The 23,027-nt window shown below is 36.7% G+C and overlaps 1 protein-coding gene across 1 annotated transcript in view; it reads right to left on the bottom strand.

The window, feature by feature from the left end:
• Positions 1-17,110, bottom strand: part of LOC124156298 (mitochondrial proton/calcium exchanger protein) — a 34,396-nt gene extending 17,286 nt beyond the window's left edge. Inside the window, exons 1-6 of the mRNA XM_046530761.1 lie at positions 16,484-17,110; positions 16,239-16,399; positions 15,659-16,146; positions 15,434-15,577; positions 7,218-7,355; positions 4,016-4,219 (exon numbers count right to left, since the gene is read on the bottom strand). Of these exons, the coding sequence (XP_046386717.1) occupies positions 4,016-4,219; positions 7,218-7,355; positions 15,434-15,577; positions 15,659-16,146; positions 16,239-16,299 (1,035 nt within the window). The 5' untranslated portion in view covers positions 16,300-16,399; positions 16,484-17,110. The remainder of the gene's footprint in view (positions 1-4,015; positions 4,220-7,217; positions 7,356-15,433; positions 15,578-15,658; positions 16,147-16,238; positions 16,400-16,483) is intronic.
• Positions 17,111-23,027: the final 5,917 nt, after the last annotated feature.

The following is a 23,027-nucleotide window of genomic DNA, read 5'->3' as shown; positions in this document are numbered from 1 at the left end:
CCTAGAGTTAAGAAACCCCATGCACCTCTCAATAGACTTCATAACCCGCACATGGGTTTCAGTTTATTAAGTTTCAGGGGTACTTGTCCTGCCATATAGTATTCCAGTCTGGGGCCAGAGGTGGTGTGGGTAACCTAAGCCTCCTATCATTCATTACACCGTTTTTAATATATTCGGTGCTTAAGCATACAGATATGATAAAAAAATTATTCTTTCTTTTCAATGCAAGGAGCTTACTTTAAAAAAATTAAGGTCATTTCTTCCTACGTATTATTAATATCATATAATGTATGCTAAATTATGTACCAGATGATTATTTTCCCAAATTTATTCCAAACAACGAACATTGATATCCACTCTCCCAAGTACCTTTCATTTCCCCATGCATGACTGATTGATTCCATATATGAATCGACATAACTGATAATCTGGAAAAAATTATGCTTGCAAATTACTGTTAAATAAAATAGGAATGACTAAGAAATGATACTCTCTTACTTTATTTCCTTTGAGCTTACCTGTAATTGTTTAGTAACTATAAAGAATAACGAAATTCAACCATAGTTCTGGAGGTGGTATCAGTTACCATCACATTTCAAATTGATTAAGAGCTTGTGCTCACAAGCATGTTATTAATATGCTTCTGAGTGGATTTACATAGCATATGGGATGAGAGTGGTTACAAGAGACTTGAGCTGTGGATGTAGAATGGGTTTCATGATATAGCGAATATGAATAATTTAATTAAAGGGGGTAGGGAGCTGTAAATTGGTAAAAGTTTGTAATATGAATAGAAGAGTGGCATTATCACCAAATTTTTTGGAATGCTACGATTCTGATCCCATACTAATGGAAACAATCTAGGTAAAGTTCATGAACATCTGGAGCAACATCTCCATTAATCGGTTACTTACACCATGCCATATTATAATACAGGAAATTTAACGAGAGGAACTGGATCCCTTATTGTGAATGCATAAATACCTATTATCTGTGTTAGGCCTATTTGTAGGAATACCTCAATTATCACCAATTAATTTGAAAAGGACTGGCATATAAGGTAATGATGATTTAAAAACACTCAAGTGAATAATTTTCAGAATCAACGTCTAATCCATGGCAAATTATTAAAATAAATTATAATGTTGGTTTGATTATCCTCCAACAGTATAAATTTGTTGGAAAATCCTATGTAAACAGCAATGGGCTCATCACAATTTGTTACAAAAATTCATGGGCAATTCACGCTTAATTTTATAATTCTCTACTCACAATCAGTTCATTTTCTATTGATGGGACTTATATATCTTTGGTCAATATGGGAGGAGAATTCTATGCTTCTGTAACCCCCTCAACTTCTCTGCTGACAGAGGGATGGCTAAGTCCCAAATTATTGTCACTACCAGTAACTGTCATGCCCATAAAAATGCAGTGCACAAAATATCTAGATTTAGGTAGGTATTCCATGTACAATTTTCACTAACTTATTATAGGGATAGTGGTTGATGTGGTTTAGTACTATACCTACAAATTCATTGGTACTACAAGAGCTCTTTGAGCTGGAATCATGTGGGGGATATAAAATATTTATTAGTCTCCAAGCTAAATCTTTATCCAATATTTTCCCTGAAATACCTCTTATGTTAATACAAAAGGGTCATATACATCCATTAGTTCCCTCACACAAGACTTGTCTCTTTCATCTCTCTCCTCCTCCTAAGTATTTCTAGGGCTCTCACACCATTAATTTTCAATCAGATTCCATCATTAAATAAATTTACGATACACATTCAAATGAAAATAGGTTAGCCTCACCTGACCTTATGAGAACATTAAAATTGTAATCTCAGAAACAATAAATGGTCTCAAAATGTTATATGGAACAAAACATATCTGTAGCACATTATGAAGTAATTGGCTGTCTTATTTTATTGGTTTACTATGAGTCATTTCACATAAAAGCATAAATCCCTCATCTAGGGTTCTCAGTGGCTAGAATGTGGGAGTCAATTCCTTTATACCATCATGATACTGCAGCAGGCACAAATGGGTATCTGTCTCTCAGACAATATCCTCTCACCACTATCCGCAATCAATACAAATAAGATGATTGACTTGCCTCAATTCTTTAATAGGGACCATCACACTAATGGCCATTGAATAAATACTCTCGCTCTCCCTTCCATAATAATCATAGTCTTGCCATGGAATCATAGGCATAATAGAAAGGAAACATCCTGTATGATAGATATCACAAAAACGACATATGTCCCCAATGTATATACTAACCATTTTGAACAAAACAAATCTCTTATGTCAACAAATACTTACAGTCATCTTTTGTTGCAAGACAGATTACACTGAAAACAGTAGTATACTCAATAATGACTACTTGATAAAATAATTTAAGTTGTACCCACTATGCTATGTACATAAATAACATGCCTACAAACGTCTATCTGTCATACAAGCATCTACCTATCCACAGTTTAGACATGGTAACCTCTAGCCACAGCTGCTGCACATTTCATTTGCGAAAAGGAGCTAACATAAACACACAAAATCGATTCACCTATAAGTTATATCCTTTCAGTGTCAATATCTTGCATTTGATTAGTTAAAACAATAGCCATCACAACGTAGAAAAAAATATACATCCACTATACGGCAATAATTGTGAATATTTATACATCGCCAGCCTGAGTAAAAATATTGATCAGCAGAGGAGCTGTCTTTCCGCTAGTTATGTCCCTCCAACTTGATCATCCAAAAAATATTATACAACCGTATATACAGACTGTAGAGCGCAGTATTCATTCATGTTATTTTAGCATTGATGTTGAACATGAGCCCTTTCAAACCAGAAGAAATAAAATAATATTATGATCATACTACGAGTTGTTTACCTTCTCAGTGGATATTAAAAGTAGCATTTGTACTTTATCCTAAGTTCTTGAATCCCGCTACATACTCCTTTTGCATATACACTAGTATTCATAGAGTAACACTGCATTCCGAAGTGGGAAAGCACTGACTAAAACCACAAAGGTGACTCGCAGCAGCAAATTCATGAATGGAACACAGACGTTTCCTCTTAACCAGCAAATATCTTCCTACTTTTGTAACCATCCCGGGGAAAAGTAGAACAAAGAATTTAAAATATCTACGCTCATACATCATCTACACTCAGAGTGAAACAGACGACGGGAAAATGTCTTGTAAACACGGCATAAAAACAAGATGCGACGACACATTTTCAACTCAAGTATTCACTTTGATAAACGGTTGAAAATAAATAGAGCAGTATTGAGATGTGCAATTAAGCGGGCTATAACGATAAATATGAAAAATATTAAACATTTCCTCAATGACAGATAACAACACCTCCAACTCCAATAGGTATGTATTCCGAAAAGAGAATATGAGAAGCATATACAAGACAAGAATAATTTAAAATTCACGAAATTAACACTTAAATATGCAAAAATATTACTTGCACGAAATGAAATTACGTCCACAACTACAATGAACACCGCTGTTTACATGGCAAAGCAAATACATGACATATATTAACAGCATGTGGCCCCGTCGTCTACCGCGGTCTGCTGTTTACGCGGCGGAAACTGAGTTTTCGTTGACAACTCTCGTCGCGTAAACTGAAGCACGAAACTTACGCGGCGGAATGTTCGAAATGGCTTACAGAATAGCAACAATGTGATTTTCGCGATCCCGTCACGAAATCTTTCGTCTTCGCGACCGCGTAAACAGTTACTGAATAGCCCTGCAGGACCAAGAATTGTTTCCCTCACTTTTCGGACCAGTATGAACCCTGAGCTATCTCCAATTAATTCTGGATTTCTTTCCTCTATTAAATTATCTCTCTCCAATGCAAAAAGGCTTCAATGCTTTAGATTCCCGTTTAAGCATTTATATCAAATAATGCCTATAATTACTTTTGATCAGCATATTTGTGATAAGCAAGCATTAGTAAAATTCACTAACAAAATAATTTTACCTTATCATCAGCTGCTAGCTGCCTAAGTCTCAGTCTTAACTGAAAACGAAGGAAATTATTGGTTCCCAAAGGCTGTATTTCTAACACACGACACAATGCAGCTAACTGAGGACGTGACAAGGAATCCAGGGTGATTTCATCCTCAAATAACTTGGAGAATCGAAGAATTTCTTTGTTAGTCGCCTGCTCCCCAGATGTTCTCACCTAAAATATCATATTGATTGGAAAAAGATACATTAAAAACACATCACAATTTGAATCTGTGACCAATTTCACTAAAATTAAATTATGTAGTGTTGAGTAACCACAGTGAATATTCAACAAAAAATTATTTTGCAGACCTATAAGAATGATTTACAAATATCCAATATTATAATTCTAAGTTACCATTATATAAAGTTATATTCATTCAAAAAAGTCATAGCCATCACCGGACACCTCACTGATGTCATGTCACAAAAATGGCCATCCTGCCAAGGGAATGGCAAGGGATAAACAGACATATTTCAGCAGGGCTATTCCAATAATCATATGGCCGGGCCATAAGTCGAAATCGGCCATAACTACGGCCTCGAGACGTACGTATGGCTTCGAGCGATTCTAAACTGAGCGAAAAGCCATAAGTCGGGCGGTAGCTATGGCCTAGAGGCCGTAATATTATGACCTGCCTAGGAGGCGGTCATAACACAGGCCATACGAAATAACATTGTTCGCCTAAGAAGTTATAAAATAAATTTACGAGTACTCATCGATTATATAGCGGTTGTTTCAAGAAATTTATAAATATTGCGGGGGAGCACATACGTATTCATCGGGAATTGGCTCGAAATATTAAAGGAAGACCTCGATTTCGTAACGAGGATAATGGATACAATACTTACGTGTATGTAATCCGTTTGAATACGATGATGAAATTTTCATTAAATATTTCCGCGCGTCAAAAGAAGTCGTTACTGACTTTTTAAGTAAATATAGTGGATGAACTTAAAGTTCACTTGTAGTTAAAAAGTTAGAAATACCTTTTTAAATGGATGCTCTGTTGAAGTGAACGGAGGAATGGGCTTTTATTTGCTTTCTGTGTGCCACATTTTGTAGCAGATTTCTTACTTATTTGTTTCTTAAAGCTGAAGGTAGCTTGAAATATCAGCTGTTAATTGATTTATATTTTAAGATTCTCGTAGCATTACGGCTCAAGAGGAAGGGTATCAATGAAACACAGGGCGACTTTTTTTTTGCCAGTAATATGGCAATCTTCAGTACCTAATTCGCTGTGTAAAGGACAAATGTCGTCCACAAATCAAGGAAAGAATACTCTCATATTAATTTTATACTTCTACCTAAACATAAGCGTCTGATCATAAAATTAATGAAACTTAGTTTCAATTTCATTTTTAGATTTCATTCACAGGCTGGATTTCTACGGCTTTTGGGGGCAAATTATCGCAGCCATGAGACAATAGTTACACCATTGGAAGGACAGGAAGAGGGTTAGAATTAAAATAGGATTTCATGTTCTAAATCTATCCATTACATGTACTGTATGTTCATGACATGCACAATTCACGTATATTTTAATCTTATAATACTGTACGGTACAAATTTCTTCTGCTACATCTCACCCGTGATTTGCGTTCTTCACTTTTTTAAGATCTCCAGCACCTGCCGCTAGATCAGTGTTTAAAGAAAATACAAATTTATCCTTTAATAAGAGTCTATTTAGGTTAAGGAACATAGAATTATTTTTTTATTCACGTTAAAACTGACTCCCTTCTCAAAAAATCACTGATGTTAAAGAAAAGTGAACTCAACTTATAGTACCAACTACAATTCTCATACCCGCCTACAGAAAGGGCGTTAAAACTTTCAGCCGGGCCATACAATACGGCTCCTCTAAAGTGGAATCGGTATAGGCCGTAATTTCAGGCCAGGCCATACGAAACTTACGGCCGGCCATACGTATGGCCCCGTTTATCGGAATAGCCCTGCAGGAGACAATAATTTGGGCAATAATTAGGCTAAAACTTGGAAATTCTCTTTATTTTGATTGTACATCTAAATATTTTAAATAAACAGTAATCAATAAATAGTAGTTCATAGCGCAATATAAATTTTACCAATGTTAAAATTCACAAAGCAATTTATTGGTATATTGGAATATTTACAGTCAAGACAACTTCTATTGGAACGAAATTCTACTGGATATGAAGTACTTTAAATGTCAGTGGCAGCTTAATTATCAATGGCTTCACTAATGTTGTACTTTTAAAAATTACACCCGTTGAAGCATTAAAAAATTACATCGGTGAGGTGTCTGGTGATGGCTATGACTAATAGCAATGTAAAATAAAATAAGGCTACAGATTGTATGCATTCTGCAAGATAAGAGGTAATAGGATATTCTCTAAGAGCCTAAGAAATGATTCACAACTGAGGGGATAACCTATTCATACTTATTTCATGAGGGTGTAAACAAGCTGCCATGTTGTTTATTAAAATGAATTAAAATTAACAATAGTAGTGAGGAAGCAATAATGGGAGGCAATAATGGTAGTGAGGGACGCGAAAAGAAAACGGGAGTCATGTATGGAGAGAAGGAAGAGATAGACGTGTTATAAAAGATTGGGAGAAAAATTAAAGTAGTGGTGTATTGAGAGACCGGAGAAAGAAATATGGCAGAATTCAAGATCGGCAGAAAGAAGAAAAGGACGCAGAGAAAAAGCAGGCGTCTACGAAAGAGAAAGAGACCGGAGGAAAGGGATACGGCAGAACTCAAGATCCCCTCTGGTGCAGTTCATGGCAGTGGTTCAGTGAGTGGTAGTACGGATAGTACAAATGGGATTCTAATAGTCATGGCGGCTAGTGGATGTTGTTTATGCTCACGAGTTTTAAATTGTAAAATTTCTGTATAAAGTGTTATAAAAATCATTTGTTAAGTAAGAGAAGTGGAAAATTAACCAAAAACGTTACAAGGGTTAATTAACATATGTAACCATAAGACTGTCTGAGGAACTGAAAGGCCTCCTCATTAAAGTACGTCATTACTTCAACAGTGCTATTAACGAGTTTCACTGCATTGAAAAGTATGTGGTAACAGCATACCAGCTACAATAACAATATATCACCATGTACAAAAACTATACGTACATGAATTGCTCACACAAACACTTCAAACAAACATTTACAAACAACAATAAATATTTACCTTGGTAAAAAATTCTGCAAAATCTTTGGCTGACTGAGAGAAATGACCTTTTGTTGTCACTGCCATGTCATCTAACGTTTCCTGCAAAAATTTTGCCATTTCCAACTTCACCTTCAGAGCCTTTTTCATCTTGTCTTCCTAGAATAAAAATATACCAGAGATCTCTGATAAAATTACTCATACTTTTAAGTAGTTATACAAAATATACATTGGTATATATACACCAGCAATGAAGTTTGCCATGAAAATATATTTGGCTTAGCCGGGATTCAAACCTGGACTCCTGATTGCCAGTTAGACGTGTAAGTCAGTTATACCATCAAGCCATCACCTCAGAGCAAACTTCGAGATGGGTTTTATCAAAAAAGGTGTTGACAGACACTGTAAGTCTCACTAATTATGATGAAAGTTGGAAGAGGTGTGAAAAATTCACGCCGAAAACATTGTTATCAAGTAATTAAATCAAAAAATAAAAAGAGTAGTATTTCCAAGAAACAATATTAGCACTCCCAGTATTACTCAGGTAATGTTTAAACACAAATATGTAACTTATTTGACTACTGGAATTATTTTACTGTGCCCTTTCAATTTTTGTCTGAACATTTATCTTTCACAGCTCCTCAACTGCAAACAATCTGGATGGGTAATATATAAAAATTACTCACATTAGAGTAAATAAAATTGACAGGCAATTTTCCACACAAAAATTAATAAGACCCTCACAAATATGTGTAACTGTAACTGGTGATTTTAAATAAAAGTGGAAAATTGGCAGACAACTTTATTATGTTTAACTTCCACCAAATGAAGTCTGAAACACTTTCTATGCTCATAAAATAATCATGGATAAATTTTAATAATTTTCATGCATCACATTCATTGGTTGATTCATTGATGTTCGGCATTTGTAGTTCTTTTTTTTTAATTAGTACTATTATAAGTATACTTTAAATAGGCAATATTGCAGTACAGTAAGTCCTCGACATATGATCAAGGTGCATTCTGAGACTGTGTTTGTACGCAGAAAAAATGAAGCCAGGCATCCTAAAGCAAAGTTATCCTACTGTGTACAGTACTGAGGGACAATTGTGCATTAGCTCATAATCCTTATAAACTATTCTCGCTGCATGTGAGACACGGCTGGAGATGAAAACATTTTGTTATAAGGGTGAATTAAAAATGGGCAAAATGCAGTGCATTTCCCGACTTATAAACAGTTGAATTGATACTTTGAATGCAGTCTTCCTTTCCTCAAAAATGCAGCGTTAATAATTCATTGTATCATGAGCTACCACAACATTATTAAACTTTCCACATTGGGGTCCTAGGCACCAACAATAATTTTTGAACTAGTGAAACCCTTTCCTCATTAATTTCATTTGGACATACGTTGGTTCCCTAACCACTTCTTCCTCCTTTTTTTGTCTCCAGCTTGATTAGGCCTTCATTAGTGAGTTCCTCCTGTTCCACAGCAAGGAGTACAATGAAGTCATCTTCTTCGCTGAAGTTTCAGATTTTCACATAGGCTAAGTTGTCGAAGAGGAAATATTTTGCTTAGCTGAGATTCAAACCCAGATCCCCCCAATGCTGGTCAGGTGTTAGCCAATTACTCCACCAAGCCATCTTCTCAGAGCAAACTTCGGGATGGGTTTTACCACACAAGGCATTGACATCAAAAGTCCACTCTGTGGCACATGCTACGAAGGTCATACTTACCAAGTCACTGCCGCAGAAAGAAACCCTACTTAGTTACTATTCGGTGATAACAAATTTCAAAGCACTGCATGAAGCAAGTTCAACCAAATATTTTTTCATGGCAAACTTCATCCTTGGTGTATAAACTTTGCATGCGTGCAAGTGACAGCATTTAAGTCACTTCAGGCTTCAGAAATGGCTGATAAGTAATGAAATAGGGATAAAAATATTACCCTTGTGCTAACACACAGAGTCAATGTCAAAAATAGAAAAAATGGCAAAGCTCGACTTTCTAGTCTTAAGTATACCTGGTAAATAGGCACCCAACCCTCACAACAATGATGGTGCATTGCCCCAATATATAATACATAGGACCCACCACACCCCACCATAGTACCCACTTGTATACAGGACTAATTTTTTAATGCATTAATAACCTGAGACATCTAAAACCTTATTTAATATTCATCAATTACAACCTTCATTCGGCATAAAAATTACCGTAAATGGGTAAAAACGTTTAGGTTACGAGAACATTTCTTGGTGTGGGTGTACTTCAATTATCTCACAGTACTAATACCAAAACATGCATCATACATCCACTTCGTGAGTGCACCTGCCTAACAAAAAAAGATATGATTAAAAAGAAGCATTTAAGGATAAAAATTCCCACAGGAACTAAGTGGGGAGAATGCAAAAGATCTATCAATAGGACAGAAAGAAGCTAATAAAGTTAAAGATAAAATATGATGAAAGACAAATTGTATTGTTTCATTGAATGTGTAGTCAAGCCAATGGTTCAGAAATGTTCACAGTTATTCGCTCTATTCTTTTTTAGAACAGAAATATGTATGTCCTTACTGAAGTCCCTGATTATCACTTATATGGAGAACTTTACATTGATATTTTTGTAGGGCATGGTTTGAAAGTTCTCTCGTGAGCTATTCAATTCAAATTCATGCAGGCCCTTATGAAAAGTGCAGGATCACTGTATGGGATATTTTTCAACAAAATATACGTTGTAGACCTGTACGACTGATTTACGAATTGACCACTTTTATTTTCTTTTTAATTAGCTAAGCAATTCCTCAAGTGCAATTCATCAGAAGTTCCTTTAAAGTTGCGCTTGTGCCTGATTTATCATGATCATAATCTCCTAGTGATAATTAAAGATTTGAATATAAAACTACCAAAATATAGGTTTTCTAACCAAATTTACATTGCAAAATACTTCCTCATGGCACTCTGTGGCTCAATGCAACAGAGAGCAAAGGTTATGAGTGATGTTTTCATTGACTCTTATCATGGTTCATGCATGCACAATCTGCCATCATAAACATCAGCATTTACGATGTGAAACTAGAATAATACCAGCACTTCAGCTGGATGGCATTTCTACGCTACCTTGCATGATAAACAGCCATTTCAAGGCCTTGAAAACAATATAAGAGAAGTAATACTCAGCAATCTTATTAAACATATAGACTCCTAGTGACAGTGGCCTCCAGAAAAACTAAAAAGATTTCTTGAAGCTCCATTATCAATGCCAATATTGAAACTGAAAAGCTCAAATTTTCCATTTCAGCATTCCACTTTCAGCTCCCAAAGACAGTAGAAACCAAAAATAGAGCCACGGTAAGCTTCAATTCTCGTAAAAAAACTTCTGTTTCAAGAATTTTTTCTCAAACACAGAGTTTTAACACTTTCGAGACGGTGGAGTTTTCGTCTTAGCATGACTGCTGTACTGATCCTCAAGAGCCTCTTCTTTCTCGTGGTACAGAGCATTTTTACGAGAGATTGGTTAAGAAGGGTCTCAAAGATAATCACACGCTTTCAGCTCCAACCTTTTTCGACCCCTCCCAGCAAGGACTCCACATTATCTCCGACTCCGAGGGTACTTATGCTCCCTCCTTTCTGGGTTTACGACCATATCTGTGGCATTGGTTCGCGGTCAACTTATGGATTGCTTATATGTATTTGTCCTTTGGATAATTGTTGCTTGCACAATATTTATCGTAGAATTTCGTTTAAAAATTGTAAACGCTACTCAAAAGAGAAAGAAATCAATTCTTAGATAAATATTTATTTCGAAAACAGACTGGATAAACAATTGCATTACCACGGTCCATTACCGATAAGAGGGGTAATAAAAGACAAGGGGTCAGGATACCTGCTCCCGGATTCCGAGGGTAAAGCCTAAACCCTGCAGTATTGGGTCCCGAAACAAAGACGTCATACACCCGCGACCGCGAAAGGGGGAGGACGTAGCAAACGTATATATTCGGCATTCGTTCACTTGTGTAAGAAAATGTCCGACAAAAATATACGGCTTTCGTCTCCCGGGTCAAGAAACATCCACACGTATATTTACGTCTTTAGTAGGGTAAAGGTTAAGAGCTACATAATGTTGAACTTCAACCACCCACAAAAGGACAAACTCAGCCCTACAAGGGAGATAAGACACTCTCAAGTACTTTAGCATAGGAAGTCCCACTTTGCGTTGGCTTCCATTTACGATCAATTCTGCATACGACCTGAGCTGATTCTCCACATGGTTTTTAAAATTTCAAATGTTGCCAATTATGTCATCGAATATGTAGTTTGGAATACATCATAAATTACTTACCTTTATGCCTTATATGAAAAACGAAGCACTTTTTTGAACACAGCATTGAGTACTTGCACCTATACCCTTAAAACTGATTCCTCATCTGAAAATAATGGTTCAATATACAATTGAATTTGCTTTACAATCATATGTTAGCATTACATGGAATGGATAAATATTGCAATTCGAGGGTCTACTGCATTATAACTTTTTGTCTGAAATGGCATGGCTTGGTGAATATTTTTTACCAACCAGCAGGATGCACGACTTCACTCAGCAGAATTTCTATACTCTCGGAAGTAACTCAATAAAAGTGCACTGTGGTTATTTCTAATATTAATTAACATTGCATTCACATTTAACTTGAGGGAGGGTTAAAGGACAAGATATGTCTTCTGAGTCAGCTGAAATTTACCACTATGTTCTGACAAAGTCATTATCCTAGAAATTTTTAACAGGGGAGTCCAAAAGCTGCGGAGTTATGAACCAGGACGCTCTGGTCAATATTCCTAAGCACTACCCACTAGGATACTTAGGCCCTGCGAGGTAAATTTCGAGATGCCTACACTTAAGCTACAAGCTGATTTTGACCAAAAACACCAAATATAGGAGTGGAATTTTAGGAATCAAAAAGGTAAGAATATCTTGCTATGATGAACACACTTCCATTCCCAGAGAGACGATAGGTTTGGAGAGGCAAGGGAATGGAAAGAATCTTTTCATCGCCATACAGTATTATCTACCAGGCAAAGACTATTTTTAAATGATCATCCATAGTAGGCCATGATATAGAAGACAAGTCTTTGGATTACCAACTAGGCTATGATTTCCTAAAAATTTAAGATTTCACATACAGAAAAGTGCATAACTATGTTAGGATTAAAGCCAGATGCACAAGGAGTAAGTAATCTTTAACACTAGGAATACCGGACTTGACACCCCTCCTAGAACTACCAAATGGAGTCATTTTGACTCCTACCTTATAATTGTTTATTTTTCCAGTTTATCAATGTTTTTATGTATACATTGCTTTAGTTTATCATTATTGTTTATTATTGCATTATTTCAGACGTTATTTAAACAAAAAAATCATATTTTATAAAAAATGCGAGTTTCGACGGCATTGCTTTGAAATTCTTTTTTCCTACATGTTATGTTGTTTTAATAGGATTTTCACAGAGTAATTGGATAAAACAGCAAACATAGACATTTCAACACATTTTATCATCATGTTTGAATGATCAAAAATATTACCTAGGCTACATGGAAGTTGGGAAAATAATTAAATACAGCAAAAAAACTGCATTTGATAAGCCACGCATTTGGCTAAGGTGCTTTACAGTTCAAGCATTGTCGTTCATTGTCCACAGTTGCCCACAGAAATACTTTTGGCAGGTCATACAATTCCATACTGAGCGATTATTTCTGCACTTTGGTATTGCCTGGAAATATTTTTTTGGAGAATCCCGTCAGAAGAATATGCAGCATTGGACACGCCACGCTTTTGTCGAGATCTAATTTGAGTATCAGCCGACTCTGTATCGAGCTTTTTCAAAAGCGTCTTGCGCCAAATGTTTTAGGTAGTCTCCTTGTACACTATTCATGAATACCTGCTAAGTCGGAAGTATTTTCCAATGAGTGGATAGGCCATCGCTGAGTATATGTTCTTGTGGTAATAATGTGATTTCATTTCTTTTGGTACTTCTCTTCGAATTATTTACCTTTCCCATAATGCTAGTATCCTAGCTTTTTCGCTGTTCGGCGAGTTTGACTGAGGTAATGTAATTATCTACAATAACATTTCACCATTTTTCAGAAACGTTTGCATTAGTTTCAGTACTACTAAACGGCAATCTGCATGAAGTGAATAATCTTTTCCATCATTAGGGAAGGCATTTGCAAGATATTTGCCATCATTGTTAACAGCTAGCCAATATTCATGGCCGTATTTGTCCGGCTTAGATGGAATGTACTGAGTAAAATACACCTGATTTTACTGGGGAGAATTTGTTCAACAACCGTGATGTATGGACCAGGTTTGTAACAAGGAATGTAATTATCTGTGAATCTATCCTACAATATTGAAAAGATGGCATAATTGACAGTTTTGAGCCGCTGGAATCGATTAGATTTCTCATCAAATCTTAGATAATGCAAAACTTTTACAAACCGGTTCCCAGTCGTTCATTTTAGATAATGGTATTCCCCAGTCGTTTGACCAAATACTTGCAATAGAGAGATCATTTGTACCTGATATTCAACGGGCATAAAATATGGCTATACATGCATCTAGCTCCCCACCGAAAAGAGTAAAATCTTCATAATTTTGTTTGCGTGCTTCCACAATTTTACATCACTTTATGTGGGTCAGTATAAACGAATCAATAAATAATCGTAGATAATATCTTTGTTTTGTAACTCCCTATGAAAGGGAAAGTAAATGTAAATTACTGCATATCCTTTGCACTCGTTTTGTCTGAATCTTCAGACTAGCTAGAAACGTTTTGAGGGATAAAATCTTCGACTTCGTCAGAGACGAAATGATCTTCCTTTTCGCATTCCGATTCACCTTCCGGTATGGAATGCAACATAGAAAGGACTTCTTCACGCTTTAGCCTACTTCTTCTGGTCATACTGCCAGTCAGAAAAAATGGAAGCCTTTCTTCACAAGAGTTCTGCAGTCCACTCGAGAGTTCACTGGATTCACTAATGCGAAGGACAGCGCACGATTTTCCTGTGCGGCGCGCGACAGACAGCGCTGTCAGAGTCGATAATGCTAGGACAATAACTTTATTTCATTCTACTGATTTATTTTCCTGGTTCATCCTTATATCAATGGAAGGATACAAAGGTACTTTTTCAGGTTTGAAAATGAACTTCCACGAGGTCAAGGGTGAAATAAAAGCGCTGCAGTGCAATACAGTATTGAGCTGTAGCGAGCGTGATAGGCGGGGAGAAGGGAGGGGTAAGGGATGAGGGCAAGACACGACGGCTTCTAAACACATGAATTTGAAAATGCTCAATATGAATAGCATATTCACCACTTTATCGCAGGATAAAATTATATCTGGACATTCATATGGTTTGTAGTTCCAAACACGGACACGTAAAATTAGAAATGCCTTCAAATTCTCGCAATTATTGACCTAAAAGCGAAATAATTATATATTTAAGCCACCGATTGATTTAAATTAATTATTAACATAAGAAGAAATAAACTCTTGAACAAATATTACTATTTGGCGAAAAGACGAGCAAAATACAATAGGGAGTCAAAATGACTCCCTTTGGTAGTTGAAGGTAAATTTTAAAAAATGAGTACTATTTGACTTTCTAGAACTATTTTGATCGCAAAGTTTTATTTCGTGTCAAAAATGAATAAAAGTCACGAAATTTCAGGCCGGAATTCGGAAAATTTTAGTCAGGGCAGAGAAATAAAAATCGCGAGGAGTCAAAATGACTCCATCGGTAGTTCTAGTGTTTATACACTGCGTTGCAGTGATAAACATGCTTTGTCAAGTATATTGTCAGGGATGAGGGAAAACTGTAATCGAAAGGGCTAAGGAGATAAGAAATCCAAAGTAAAAATTTCCTATCAGTTCAACTCCAATACCTCATTGATAAAGCTATGAATATAGGTGCCCACCTAATGAGTGAACTCACAGTATACAAACTTGATGGGGATTGGAGAACCCCAAAACTTAGGATACATTGAATTCAGCTAAAATAGAATGCAAATGAAAAATTAAGAATTTTATGACCTCAGTCAGGCAAGGTATAAAAGAGTAAGGAGAAAAATGCATTTTGGATAATGGATGGATAAGTTAACCCATTCAAAAATAATACAATGGTAAACTATCATGCAAAACAATATTATCAAATTTATGAAAAAATCTAATGTAAAATTAAAAACCTTTTCATTTGCAGTTTGGAACGTTGATGGAAGCATTCCTGGAAAGAGTTTCAGTGCCACCGGAAGCAGCAGCTCCATGAATGGAACGATGATGAATACAGAAAATGGAACAAGACGAAATAAATCCGAAACGGTCCTCACCAGCTGGGGGAATAAAATGTATTCCTTGTTATAGCGATCAGAAAAATTTAGTGCCATGTTAAATTTAGCCTTCAAATAGCTTACCTGTCGGTGTTCCCGCCTGCTAAGTGATTTACCATTCAGAATTCTCCACCCAAGAGTCCAAGACACTCCGATATCAATGAATAATAGCCGGAAACCATGATAATAATGCTTGATTTCATCCATCACCCTCTGTCCAATGCTTTTCTTGGCCACTACTTTTTCTGCAGCAATAACATCACTCTTTTTCTTCAGTGTCTCCTTGAGAACTTCAACTGTCTCCTCGACCTTAGACGATGGCTTTCTAGGCTCTGAGTCACTTAAGTTTCTAGATGTATGAAACCAACTGACACATAAGGATATGTGTCCTGGGCGATCACTTCCATCTATTACCATCTTAAATTTATTTTGGCATAAGTAGCTGGAATAGTTTATATTTACAGACTTATCTCTAAGATGAGGTCGAATAGGCGTTAATGCCTTGGCATATTCTGGAAGTGTTGAATACTTAAAAATTAACAAAAAATCTTGCTGGCGACAGCGGCAACCACCTGAAAGTTGAGGATAACTTGAGCTTACAAAAAATAGTGACTTGTCATATTATTGAAATGAACATGCACATAAAATTATTCGTAGAACTTACGCTTTAATAAATTATTTGACCCCATTGCCACTGCTTTGCAATTACCGCTAAACCCGTACATGATCGTAATTCTGCTACTGCCTCCCTCAAACTCCGCTATGTCCGAAAAATCGGATAATTTATGCTTTGCGCGATAAGATGCATTACCTAATGCCTCCCTCCTGAAAAACATGCAAACTCGATAGTAAAAGAAAACACATGACGGATTAATACATGCAGCTTACGGAAACTAAACACTATCTAACCTTTAAAATGCATTCTTAGGAGTCCCCTTAGAAGTGACAGCACCATTCAAATGCTCCATCAACACAGCACTTACACAATTTCACAAAATAAAATCATTCACTCCAACCTTTAACACCTAAAACAAAACTCGGTCACTCGTTAGATCCTAACCAGGCCATGGAATGATTATACCGTAGATAAATAAATCTACGAATCATCATAGATCGATTGTCGTTACAAACAGAAAAAAACTAAGGGAAGAAATATTCCGGATTCGAGGAATAGTTCAAATCACAATTGTGCTCTGTATGAATAACGTGGTGATTTGTGTGCTATTACGACATACGCTTTACGATTTTTTATGCGTGCTACGGTGCTACTATTTATGCTCTCTTAAAACAATTTCCTTACGTCAGCTGAGCAGCTTGACTACATATACACAATGATTTTTACTCAAATATGATAACTCTAATTTAATTCCGTAAATTTAGAAACGTTGTAATCTTTCATAGAGTCCAAACTGAAAAAATAGTAAATTTCTCACTGTTTTTGGCAAAGGTGTAGATGCACGGGTTGCACGTGAATAATTCATGCAAAATGCGCATCTCCATGCGAAAGCGCAATATTTTGAAATGGCTTATAGAGCATGAAACTTACGAACTTCGTTTTATAGATTTCAAGGGCGCATGTAACGTCATTATCAGAAACAATTGAATATAATATGTTTCATTCCCATAAAAACGGTAATTTTACGATTGAAAAGGACATGAAATGCAATGAGGTGCATTCCGGAGCAACACGACAGTGTCACGGTCTCATCAACAAATCCATTCATGCTTACAACGATTTTGATCAATTAGCTCTAAAACTCAAAGATTGTACAGACAAATTTTCCCCAAATTACATCCGAAATTCACTATTTAAATGATCCATCGACTACAAACAAGGTCGATATACCAGCAAGCCGCATCAGCATCTATTGGTGCCACCGTACAACGGCCCTCAATCTTAAAAATCAAGTTACCAATAATGATGCAGTGTGAATTTAAAAAATTATTAAACAATAAGGGGTCCCGCTTACAACCAGTACGACATTTACTATTGATGATACCAACTGCTCTGTTCATGATTGTTCATGATATTAGTACCATGGCTCTGTTGAACAACGATACAAAGTTCTGCATTGTTGTCAGCACTGCTGTGGAAAACTCGTCGTGTTGTACTTTTACACGTTGGCTAAACTTGAAACAATATATATTGCCTCGATAAAATTCAAATTGATGCAGTTCTTAGACCATATACCATGATGCAGTTGTATGTGAAATGGCTATCACGCATAGAGGCGATCTTAAATTATGGAGACTGGTGACACAAGGTATTGTTGTGGGGCGTTTGCTACAGTCGATAGAAATACGCATTGGTGCCAACCATGGTGAGTGTAAATAGGTGCTCGCACGGCTCACCGTTTTTTCCGTAGTTAGACAATTTCAGAAAAATTTCGCGCGATAGTGTGGAGTTCACTTAATATAATGATAATAATCTGGTACGTTTCTCGTCAGGAATACAAGTTTAGCTCTGGGGTCAGTTGTTTATGACGGTAACGACTTGCAATGTAACCAAATATCGCGTTGGGAAAGATATATCAATAATTTACATCATGATACAACATTTTCAGAGGCTGTATTTCTCTCATAGCATTTAAGCTACACAAATGAGTATAAATAGCATAGACTTCCAACTCCCAAGCAAAACGTCATTGACAGGGAAGAGTTTCGCCTACGTGTATCAATAGTTCAGATGGCACTAGCGTCGGAAGCTCAGCATTTACCGCCAAATTCAAATAGATACGACCTCCCTGTCCAATCCATTATTTCAAGTCTACTAGCTTCAGCTCAAAATACTCGCAAACGTACGCAGCAAATAACTGATTATCAGGAGCAAATGGGTAGTTTCATAGTATTTTTATTCGGAGGAAAGAGCCAGCAAGGCCTCAGGGCAGTAGGTTATTGGTTATCCTAGGTTATTGCACATAAATTACAATCAAATATAACAAGACAAAAATAATATTTATTGTAAACTAGTACATTATTTATGAGAATAACAAAACTTAGCTTAGTATTTATTTTTTTTCATGATGAAGTTCTGAATTCATGAACTCCTGGATAAAGAAAGAAACAATCAGAGTACATCACTTGAAATGTTTCAGAAATTAAAGAAAAATTACACCTCCCTATGAAAAACGGAAGAAAGTTATGAGAAATACTAGGACTTAATGACTTTCAAACAAAATTAGCTATGACTGATTTGAGCCTTAAGGAGGCCATGGCCTTATTTAATAACACTAATAAGAATGGGTGTCACAAATGCTTCCTGTTGAACCGCCATGATAAATAGATGACCAACCCGTGCTGAGCCCCTTGCTTCACTGGCTCATGTATAAAGAGCCCGACCTCTTCCATAACATCAGGAAGGCTGAGAATTTGCAGGGGTGTGGGGGTACCAAAAATGATCCGCAGGAAAATTCCTAAAATCCCGACTATCCACCACCTTCCCCCATAAACTTTCGAAATGGTGGGAATTATGTTTTCAATGCACGCCCACGGTCGACGGCCTTCTAAGAGGATTTTCACTAGTTAAAGTCCTCTGATTGTAAAATCGTTGCCCTCAACTCCTTAACTAATGAATGTGAACTATTTCAAGCCTGCCGCATGAATCAGTGGCGCAGCAGGGGTGGCTTGAGGGATAACCCTCCTCCCCAGAGCTCAGAAAAATATTTAAGTTTAATACATTTTACTTAATTGGATTAGTATTACTTATATAATAGTGTTAGGATTAATGAGACAATGCATGGAGAAATGTTATGAGTACAACATTGACCTACATATGCTTTTCATCGATTTCCAGCAAGCTTTTGATAGTGTCAATAGAAGAAAAATGTTGAAGGCATTGGAGGAATTTGGAATACCAAAAATGCTAATTAAGTTGGTAAATATGACTATGGAAGGACCTCAAGCTAAGGCCTATACATATCGGGGGCAAGACTAGTGAAGCCTTTAAGATAACAACTGGAGTAAGACAAGGAGATTCTCTATCAGCAGTACCATTTAATGTGTCTACATGAAGCCATGAAAGAACTGGGGTTAGAGGGGACAATTGTGCATAAATCTACTCAGGCATATGCCTATGCCGACGATATAGTTCTAATGGCACGGAATATGGATTCACTGAAAGAAATATTCAAAATCTTAGAACAGAAGAGTAAGAATATAGGGCTCAGAATCAATGAGAGAAAAACGAAATACATGAGAATGTCGACCACGGAAGACAGAAGATGGACTCAAAACGTTACATTTGGGCAGTACAACTTTGAAAATGTAAAATATTTCAGCTACCTCGGTACTAATTTAAACTGTAAGAACTCAATGACAGAAGAGATCAACAAGAGGATAATGGCTGGAAATAGGGCTTACTTTGCTAATATTAAGCTCCTGAAGTCAACTCTTCTATCTAAGGAGATGAAATTCAAGATCTATAAGACACTTATCAGACCGGTCGTGACATATGGAGCAGTAACGTGGAGCATCTCCGCTGGAAACGAGAAAGCTCTGCGGATATTTGAACGGAAGGTTTCGCGAAAGATATATGGTCCCGTGACAGAACTTGGAGGATAAGAACAAACAAGGAAATAGAAAATATTATCCGAGGCGAAGACATAGTGAGGTTTGTGAAGACCCAACGGCTAGCTTGGCTAGGTCATGTAAAAAGAATGAGTGAAGAAAGGATGCCTAAGAAGATTCTACATGGAAATATGGATGGAAAGAGAAAAAGAGGAAGACCAAGGAAAAGATGGATGCAGGATGTGGAAGAAGACATAAAGGCTATGAGGATTGTCAGATGGTGGGAGAAAGTGCAGAACAGGAGAGAATGGACAGGCGTCTTGAGGGAGGCCAAAGCCCATACTGGGCTGTAGTGCCAAGGAAGTAGTAAGTAGTTAGGATTAATCAAATATCCCTCAGAAAGCCGTAAGACTCGCCATTTTAAACCATTGATCTTAAAAATATTCTGGAGGGCCCCAGCAACTCCTATATTACCCTGGCGGGAATGTAATACCCCCCACATCCCTAAGTATTAGTTGCGCCTAGAACCTCCCCTAGCCTTAATTCTTAGCTGCGCCCCTGGCATGAATAACATCACTGCATGGGATGTTGGAATGCCTTAATTTGATGTTATCTCATCACTACTGACAAGCACAAGATGGCCAGAGCATTTATTCTATAATAATAATATTTAATTTCCTGTTGGCTATACAAGTACATATAACATAGGATTTAGTCAAAAAAGGAAGAAACGTTTATACAAAAGTTACATAGAAATTACAAAGAAATGATAAGCAGTTAAATGCATTCATAATTATATTAATTTGACATTAAGATACTCATCAATGCTATAATAGCATTTTTTAAGTAGCAGTTCTTTTAGCTTATCTTTAAAACTATTATCACTCACTGCACATTTTATTGGATTTGGAACTTTATCATAAACCACAGAGGCTGAGTGGTGAGGACCTTTTCTGCTTACATTTAAAGGCTGATTATTCAGATGGACATTGTCATAACCACATGTCTCGTGGTTATGGATTGAGGAGTTGGACATAAACAGGTGCCTATTGTTTCTCACAAAAGTACAGCAATTCAAGATATAAATACAGGGGAGAGTAAGTATTTTAAGTTCTTTGAATAGGGGTCTTCCTGGGGTCCTAATTGAGACTCTTAGCATACTCTTGATAGCCCTCTTTTGTATTGAAAATGCCTTGATTGCAGCGCTATTATTACCCCAGAATATAATTCCATAAACTAAAAAAGAATGAATTTTGGCGAAGTAGATGAGACTTAGAATCTGAGTTGAGGTAGTTGGGGCAAGTTTCCTGATCATGTAGATCCCAGTATTAATTTTATTGATTAATTTGGTTATGTGAGGCTGCCTGTCAAGGTTCATATTGAGATATAAACCGAGAAATTTAGTGGTATCACAGTGAAGTATAGTGATATTTGAGTCTGTTCTGAGAAGAGGGCTTTGAATTGGTGGATTTATTTTATTATGAAAATGAATGAAGCATGTTTTGTTTTCATTAAGAAGTAGGTTGTTTGACCGGCACCATTTGGACATAGTTATTAAGGTTTGATGGGCAGCACTGCTAGCATCTAGAAAATTGTCACCTATGTTCAGTGTGGATGTATCATCCGCATATATTATAACTTCATTGTTTGGAAAGTTATTATGTAGATAATTTATGAAAATGATGAATAAAAGAGGTCCTAATATAGAGCCTTGTGGTACACCACAATTGGTTGAGGCAACATCAGGTCTAAAAGTACAAGCGTTTGATTTGAGGTTGAGGTTTACCTGCACTAATTGTTTACGGTCTGAGAGATAAGACTTTAACCAAGACAAGGCATTGCCATTGATCCCAATTTTCCTGAGTGGTGAGGACCTTTTCTGCTTACATTTAAAGGCTGATTATTCAGATGGACATTGTCTTCACCACGTGTCTCGTGGTTATGGATTGAGGAGTTGGACATAAACAGGTGCCTATTGTTTCTCACAAATTATTCTGGTTATTATCAGCAGTGGTTAATTCAAGTTAGCAAAGAAAGAAACCAAATTATACCATTTCCCTTTGCCACTCTGTGGTATTTTATACACACAGCAAAATATTTAAAATTTTCCCTGAAAATAGAGTAGGAAAACAGAATTATCCATAAACATGTTATAAATTTAATATCTGTTTGACACATTTACCTCGCATGGAGGCCATTCCAGTTGTCTCTAACAAGGTTTGCAGCTCACATGCTACTTCATCATAAACCTTTCACTGCTATGAATGTACCATGTATGCTATGCAGGTACCATGTATGCTATGCATGTATCATGCTATGTATGCAATTGCAGCTATTATTATTATTTTATTTGCTCAGCGATCTAGTACATTAAATAATGTCCCAGATATAAGGCACGTCAAGTCATATCTATGAATGTACCTGCTGAATGCCGACTACTGCCAGGGCTGCCGACTTATAAAAAATGTTGGGGGGGCCATTACTGGGGGAGTTTCCTCAGGAAATTTGATAAATGGTGAGTTTTAAAGTTTTTTAAAAGCATTTTAGAAGAGTCATATGATCAACATTAGAAACCTGAAAACTCGACTCTCGATAGCTTGACACTCAGGTAAAATCGACAAGCCTGGCATCTTTTCTTCCCCCCAATAACAACATTTTAGGGGGAGCTCGGGCCCCCTCTGGCCCCATGGAGTTGGTGCCATTGACTGCTGCTCACATACTTTTTCTTCCTCCCTGTCAGGGGCTCTGCACTTTTGCCATACGCGACAGGTAGGTTTCCAGAGAGTGAGCAGCAGCGAAAGGGTTAATTTGTTTCCAGCATATTTGCTAGATTTTGTTCCCAAAATAGATTTGGCTGCCTTCATTAAAACTTCATTATAAAATTAAAGATATCTTTTATGTTTGGTCTCATTGGTTACTTTACAGTTGAGTAAATTGAACTCGGATA

The sequence above is a fragment of the Ischnura elegans genome, chromosome 3 (assembly GCF_921293095.1).
Source record: "Ischnura elegans chromosome 3, ioIscEleg1.1, whole genome shotgun sequence".
Classification (NCBI taxonomy): Eukaryota; Metazoa; Arthropoda; class Insecta; order Odonata; family Coenagrionidae; genus Ischnura; species Ischnura elegans.
The sequence above is the reverse complement of the archived record's forward strand: the minus strand, read 5'-3'. Positions and strand labels throughout refer to the sequence as shown.